This window comes from Morone saxatilis, unplaced genomic scaffold (genome assembly GCF_004916995.1).
Source record: "Morone saxatilis isolate NCDOM2014 unplaced genomic scaffold, NCSU_SB_2.0 Contig23, whole genome shotgun sequence".
In the NCBI taxonomy this organism is placed as follows: domain Eukaryota; kingdom Metazoa; phylum Chordata; class Actinopteri; family Moronidae; genus Morone; species Morone saxatilis.
The window spans coordinates 3,390,937-3,399,019 of record NW_023339796.1 but is presented as its reverse complement, the minus strand read 5'-3'; the positions used below and the strand labels follow the sequence as shown (position 1 = coordinate 3,399,019).

General features: G+C 39.1%; 1 protein-coding gene across 1 annotated transcript in view; it reads right to left on the bottom strand.

The window, feature by feature from the left end:
* Positions 1-8,083, bottom strand: part of LOC118334221 (neuropilin-1a-like) — a 76,762-nt gene that overhangs the window by 30,211 nt on the left and 38,468 nt on the right. Inside the window, exon 6 of the mRNA XM_035670058.1 lies at positions 3,316-3,482. Within this exon, the coding sequence (XP_035525951.1) occupies positions 3,316-3,482 (167 nt within the window). The remainder of the gene's footprint in view (positions 1-3,315; positions 3,483-8,083) is intronic.

Below are 8,083 nucleotides of genomic sequence, written 5' to 3'. Positions count from 1 at the left end.
CTTTCAGGTTAACCCCCCCCCCCTCCCCGCCGCTGCGCCGGCTTCCACAACACACCTCGGTCACACAAGGCCCAAATGTGTTCTCCAGATGCACGTCGGTGAGCTCTTCCTGGTGGCGTCAAAGAGATCCTGAAGACAAACGGCAGGGTGTCTATAAATACCTGAACTCAAGAGGGGAAGGAAGCCTTTCCTGGGCTTGCATCATGGTATTCAATAACAAGTCAATTTACCACAACTTGTTAAGATGCACCTACAGGCCATTTTTGAGCCACATTCATACAAATGAAGCTTGAACGAATCACTCTTGTTTTAGCGTTTTTAAAATTTAAGATGAAATCCAGTTGCTTCAAACATGCAGACTTGTACTTCACTTTGTTTCAGTCAGTTGAATAATTACTTAAAAAATACTTAGAACTCCCTTTTAAATGACCTTTTCTCATTGCAAGTATGGATTGATCTGTGATTTTCCCATTAAAAGAAGTTACTTGTTACTTTTACAGCTCATTTTACTTTTGCACAAGTTTCTACTTTTTTTCTTTAATTTTATTGCTGCATAAGCCTGTCAATCATTATTTGTGTGTGGTTTACAGAAATGGAAGCTTTCCATTTCATTGCAAATACTGAGCATGCTGATGAAATGAGTCACTACAGTGCAAAATATGATTACAGATTCATCATAAAGCTAGATAATGAGCTCACTGTCTGCCACCATCCAAATTGCCACAGGGTAACATCACCCTGACAAAATTATGAATAGTAACCTGAAAATACTATCAATAAAATATAAATGCAGTTAAATGAATAATAGAGGTGTTTGCAGTGGAGGAGAAGGGCATGCAAGAATTAACTAAGTCATAATTTTCTTCTCAAGTAAGATGAATGGAAAGCCGTAAGGCAAACCATGCTGTGCGGAGCTGGCCACGCACCACACTTAATCAAATAAAATGGAAAATTCTTTTCACAAAAACAACCAGTCATAACTCAAACGGCTCACAGAGTTGGGGGGCAAGCAACAGAACTGGTTCTTGGGCTATAGATTATTGTGGCAGGGGGATGGTCTGCTGTTTCTTCAGGAGGGACTGCCAACAAAGCTTTACTTGAACAACACAGAGAAATCTGTCCGCACACGCCAAGCTGGACCCGGCACCTTCTAGCCTCGGGCGCAAGGAGCCACCATGTGACCGGGAAGACGCTTATGCAAACTCATGACTGGGGTTGCTGAGCGAGGAGTGTCGTCACCTCCTTCAGCTATCTACAGTCAGTGTGTCCTTGCGGGAAACACTGGAGCACTATAGGACAGTGTTGCTGAAAAGGCACATCCACACTTAGCAACTTCTACCAGGTGTTTTTGCTCTCCGTTTCTTATATGATCAGGAGAAATGGGAAAGTCATTTTTGTGGCTACTTTATTCATAAGTGTAAAAAAAAGTCCAAAGATATATTCATTTCAGGCAGCAAAACAATAAAATCAAGGAAATTCAAGCGCTTTTGAGCTGTATCTGCATAGAAGAGCGTTTGTTTCAGCGTTCAGTAGGGACACAAGGAGTTGTAAACTGTCTCAAGGGTATTAAACATGGCTACATTACCAAGTGGGAAAAGCATGCAACTGCCCCAAGAACCCAGGGACCAATGGGGACTCCCAAAGCTCCAGCTTAACACTGTGTGCTGGTTGGTTTGTGATCCTTTGATCGATTGTAGAGAGGTCAAGACATAGAAGTGTAAAAGTCAAGTTTTAAGACATATCAGTCATAGAATATCAGTTGATGTTGTATTTAAAAGGTGTGAGAAGGTAGTATTTCCAACAAAATATAATTAAGAGGCCACATCAGCAGAGAGTGGAAGGGAATAAAGGTTCTCGCAGGTTAAACTGTTAAAAAGAAGGACTTATTGAAACATAAAGCAAAAGCGTTAGATTCCTTTTTTCTAATTTAAAATAAAGAAAATGGTACTGTTTACTTTGAGTTACCTCCTACCTGAGCTTGAACAACACCATTAATATGATATCATCGTAATAAGACAATGCAAACAAATAGGTCACTGCAGGAGCTCCCTCCTTTTAGACAATCATTTGTACCACGATGTAAATGATGGAACATTACAGAAAGGCATCATTGGTAAATTAAATCAATGTTTGTAGAATGAACACTAAATATTTGAAGCCGTTGAACAACCCTCATCATTACATCCCAGAGGACTCAGCTGTGGCCCAGTAGCTAAAAGAAGTCCCCAGACAGACAATAGAGTGCCGCTACTACTAATCCGGCGCTGAGGTCGTCTTCCTGTCTACTTCCTGTTCTAACCCCCAAAGGAAGGAAGTGAGGGTCTGCTCTTACTCCGAAGGGCATTGTGAGTCTTCCTCTATGAGTTCCTGTCCTAGACAATGGGACAGTCCTGGATTCCAACCGCACCTTATAGGTCTATCTGAGGCGGGGGATCTCACTTTGAATTAGTTTTCTTTGGTCCAAACACATATTAGGAAAAGCACATGCTGGTTGTTTACAAAGCCCAATTATACATGAGTCAGGACTCACAAGTACCCAAAGTTTTGGTGACCGGTCGTCCTGTCAGCTCTGATAATTCGGCGCCAAGAGGAATCCAAACAAGTCCGATTCTAGTTCCTGTAATTTTAGCTAATCGTGATGGGCTGCATTCTTACTCATGGGGTGTTCAAAAGGACAGGAAAAAACAGGTAAAAGTGAGCATTAGTCAGACCGTTGTTTGTTCATGTTTGCCAAAGATTTTTGATTTATCCTGAAGACTATGTTTCCTAAAAAATGTCTAATATAAATCTTGAATGCTGTCTATAGACGTGTATCCTGTGCATGCAAGTACTGCATGCGCATGTTAGAAGAAAATTATTGTGTATTTCACAATTTATATAATCATAAAACATACAATAAATGATAGAAACTCACATTTTCAGGCTTCTCAGTGCAGTTTAAAGACATTAAACAGTGTGCTGCTCTAATTGCACATTCAGTGATTCTAGGCTGCGACGTCAGATTTCACAATGAAGCTAAGAAATGTCAAACTGTGCTGGAGTGGCAGATTTCAATAAATAATGCATGTTGGCTTATTTCTTTTTCCTTCTGTGTGCCTGTAACGTGCAGAGAAGTGGTACAAATGAGTGAACAATATTCAGACCAGATGTGAGCAAGATCTCAGCGGTACAGTCAAGTTCACGTTGAGGAACACCGTTGAGTGAATGAACATACATCAATTTGAGATCAGGCTCTAAAATGAGGAACAGTGTGACATAATTTCAGTTTTCTCTAACCCAGTTTATCCTCCACTAACATGACCAAACATCACCGACCTGTATCCACTCCCTGACGGTGTCGTCTGAGGGCGTCCAGCCGTTCTCCTGGTAGTTGAGACGCGAACGTTCAGGCGACCAGTTGCTGTTGTACTGGGAGGAGGCGGTGATCTGGTCTGAAGAAATTTCCCCCGACTCCATGCCCAGTGCCTCCATACACGCGAAACCTGCCAAAAGACAGAAAAACTCCATTAACAAAGAGTTCAACAGCAAAATAAGAGCTAAAAGGTTTTGCAGACCAAGAAAAACATTATTTTTAATGTGTTGCTGTATTTTTTTATTTATTTTTTTGTATTTATCTTAGAAAGTTATAGAAAATATCATGACTACTGTGCTAAAACTAAAATAGTAGTCTGTCTGTGTCTTGAACTACCAGTGGACATGAAGTTTTTACTCCTCAACACATGGTTTTATAAAGTTACAAACTCAAGAACTGGGTTTTTAAAACAGACACCTCAAGTTTAAGTCATAAATGTGTTTTTTTTTTGCGTCTCAGACTCAGGCAGAGAAACAAGTGAGCATTGTGATTAGAGACAGACATTGTAAAGTGTCTGTCCCTGCTCCCTGCTGGGCGGTAAGTCACAGTAGTAAAGGAGTCATTTCAAACAGCTCCCGTGGTGGCATTTTAGAGGCTATTCGATGTCACAATTGCTTTACAGTATCCATACATACACACACATATTGTGTGGACACATCTGAAACCAACTGAAAATGGTAAATTTGTCCCTGAAGTTGAACTGAAAATTCACAAATAACATGCTGTTGACTAGTATGATAATATATGTAATAATAATATGGATGTAAAACACCCTCAGACACATAATCACTTTAACGTTATTGTTTCAAATCCAATGTGATCAAGAAAAGAGTGACAAAATGTCACTGCCCAAATCACTGTATATTGACAATTTGACATTTTGCTAATAATACTACGAAGAACGACTTAATAGCTGTTGAAACTCACAGCTACCTGAAGGCTTTTCCTCAACTCTATCCTGACACTGCAAGTAATTATTAGCTTCATGATCAATTAAATCTATCAATATATTTCCATTTAAGGCAGGAATTAATGTCAAAAGATTGGTTGACATCTTATTTTTGCTTGTTTTTTTTGACGAACAATTAATGATATAAAAATGTTGCTCATCTCCACATTGGAGAAACTGGAAGCACAGAATTTCTGAGATTTTTGCTTGATAAATAAGTTTAAAAGATTACCCGATAATCAAAACCATTGTTAATTAATTTCCCGTCGACTGAATTAACTATTTGATGTTTTTATTCTGTACTCAAACACAAACATATAAAACCCCCACACAGGCTCATAATGCTGCAGATGCCATGCCGATTCAGCTCTAATTCAGCTGGTTTTCATGTTTTCACTCTAGCTAAAGGATAATGCACTCCTCCGCGGATTGAGAAACTCCTCTGGGCTCACAAAACCATTTCAAAACAGCATCTCAAACTCCACGTCCGTATCAGTGTCCACTCTGTAACAGCAGGGGAGCCCGGGGAAGGAAGAGGGAGGTGGAACAAAAGGAAACGTGTGTGTTTGTGTGTGTGTGTGTGAGTGTGGGAGGGCTGTCTGGAGACACAAGGTCTGCCAGACTGACACAAACACACTTACATCATTCCAAGTTCCACAAATAAATTAGGGAGAAAGTTGCAGAAAGCTTGTTTTTTTGAGGGGCTCATCATCAATATTTGTTAACTTGACAATTTTCAGGCCCAAATCTTCCAATTCATTTTTTTCCCAGAAGAGTACTCTTGCCAGAAAATGCTCTGAAACTGCTGCTAAACAATAAAAAAAAGAAAGTAATACACCACTAGATGTCATCCAGCTGATACATCACTTCATATCTCTAAATTCTCTCACTTTTCTGTTTTTCCATCTGGCTTTTCCAAACTCTTTTTCTCATTTCTATTCATGACAACAACCTCCACGTCTCCCTCACAGCAGGCATGAGGGACAAACTTCAACCCCGTCCCTCTACCTCTCCATCCAAAAAGGAAGAAAGGACGTAAGCTGATGCCCCCACTGATCGTTAGAGCTGATCAAAGGCCCGGCTGGAGGCCGTGTGATGACGGTGACGGCCGGCACAGAGCGAGAGAAAACTGTAAATTCACAGCTGGATATCAGAGTTTGATTCCTCCCAGGCTGTTAGCAAAGATCCTGCTTTATGGGAGTTTATAGCAGTGGTTTATGCCCCCCCCCCATCCAGGCCTGTCATGTGAACTCAAATAGCCCTTAATCATCAACACCCATCATGTTCCAGACGTAGTAATCTGAATGGACTTTAAAATGCCAGCTTTTAAACATTATTATAAAGCATTAATGTGTTCATAAAACTAATGTTTATGTCTGTTTGGTCACTTTTGTAGGCCTATTGTGACCAAAGCTGGACATTTCAACCATTCATCCATTATTTTTAGCTAACTATTTCAACTATTAAACTATTTAAACAGTGTATTCATACTTTTAACTATATTTCAGGCTTTAATTACTTTTAGCTTACTGTTTTGACTTCTCTGCTAGCTTTCTAACTATTCACACATTCTCAACAGCAACAAGTTGTGTTCAAATGTTACAGCTGACTCAATATGTCGATAGATCTTGTCATAAACATTCATGCATCAACATCAGATAACCCCCACACCCACATGTTTTCTGCCGTGGCAAAAAAAAGGAGAGACTAAAAAACAGAGAGATAATTTACTTGACCCCTCCGTGAAAAAATTCTACATACATGTGTGATTCAGAAATATTATTCCAGTACAGTGGATGATGTGCATTGAATACGCATACAAATAACCTTGAATTTTCAAATTAAAGGTTAAAATAAAGCGTTACACATATTTCACAGACCTGGACAATGTACTGTGTCAGTGTTTTATTTGGATGGATTTTGTAACTTAAAAGCAAATATCTTCATTAATTGGATATTTACCCATTTGTAAGCCAGCGCGGACCAGAAATCTAAAGTGCTCAGAAAATAAATTTGAACGTATAAATTTTATGAGCAACAGACTCCACTCTGCTAATAAGAATAATTTGATATTATGAAGCTCTCTAACATCTACTAAATTCAATTGTCATTAACTGGATATTGTTTATGCCTATTTTTATAATGTTTGAGTATTTTAAATTGGAGAAAATAAATAATTAACATCGTTCACTGACCGCAACGTGCAGTCGGGGGGCCATGTAATCCTTTAGATGAAGGATAATCTGAGACAAAAACACAGTCTACTGATTTAAGCTTTAAATTATCTATTTAGAGCAGTAAAAAGTAGATTTTGTACGTTAATTTCTCCCCAAAAAGTGCCCATTTAAACACAGTGGGACCTTATGTAAACTCACCTCTGTACACACACTAACATTCCTAAACAGGGGTGATGGGGTCAGGTTACAAGAGTGCAAGAACCATAACGGCCAACATAACTTAAATCTCTAGCAGACAGTTTCCAACGAGATTCCTACAGCCATACTGATGCTTTCTTTTAAAAACTGGGAAACGAACAACGCAACACATTGAAACATATCTGATCTATAACAAAGCGAGAGAAACTTTCATCCTCCTTGATAATATCCTGCTGGCATGAAATCGGCCTAATGTTCAACCAGGAGCAGATAAGAGTTAAAGTAGGTCAAACCGAAAAGAATATAAGCTGTTTTTTTTTTTTATCAGAACCAAATTCAAAGTTACAGCTATAAGAAGTAAGATTAATCTATATCTGCTGGTAGTCAAATTCAGAATTTGATTCTATTATTTAAAGTTCAAGCAGAATGAATCAAACTGTAGCTGCTGTTTTTTTATCCTGCAGACAACACCAGATAGGCGGAGTTTACTCGTATCAGGATCGTGTCATGAAGGTATCCAATTACAGTATGAAGAAATAAGATTACAAGGTGATTACATACTTTTTCGATATATTCAGGCTGTATTTCTTGCAGTTATTGTACTGTAGCAAACTCACAGCCCCAGTCACCCAGCAGACAAGATTAAAACACAGTCAGAGCAGTTGTGGTCCTGATAAGTATTTAAGATAATCTGAGTGGTTGGTGAGACGATTGAACAACGTAAGGAAAGAAGAAGAAAACACACCATTTACTCGACAAGGAGATCTTTCTTCAAACCTTTTCTTAACCAGTCGGTTTGTCTTTTTTTGCTGCCCACAAGACACTGAGGTCTCTTATTTCTTCAACGGAAAATTACTTTAACATTGAATTAGCGGGTAAATTGGCTATAAATTTTGTCACAAGCCAAACATAGAGTTGGGAACCAGTCGGTTTTCAGTCCATGCTGGTTCAAGTTCAAGGCCGACACATCAAATAGACTCCTAAAACCAGCCTGAAATTCAATAGTTTATTAGTCTCAGCCAACCAATTATTTTATTGCCAGAAACAGCAAAAATGGTCAAACCAGGTTCAGGCTTCTACTAGTCTTTCCTCCTGTCTTTATATGCATTATAGACTTGTAACATCGGTGGGTTTCTTGGGACTGTTGCTTTATGAAAAAACAAGCCAATCTGCAGATGTTGCCTTAGGCGTCTGGGAAATTATCGATGGCGAATTTTGTGTTATTTATTGCCTCTAAAAAGATACCCTACCATTGGTGTTCAGTCTCAGTACACCCGAGAGGTTTCTTTTCTGCAGTAAACAGAGAATAGTTTTTCTGGTATCCTGGTTCCCCACGTTTATCCAATCAGAACGAGAGAAGTTATGGCTGCGTTTTAAGGCCAGGCCTGGGAAACAGAGTCAACCAAT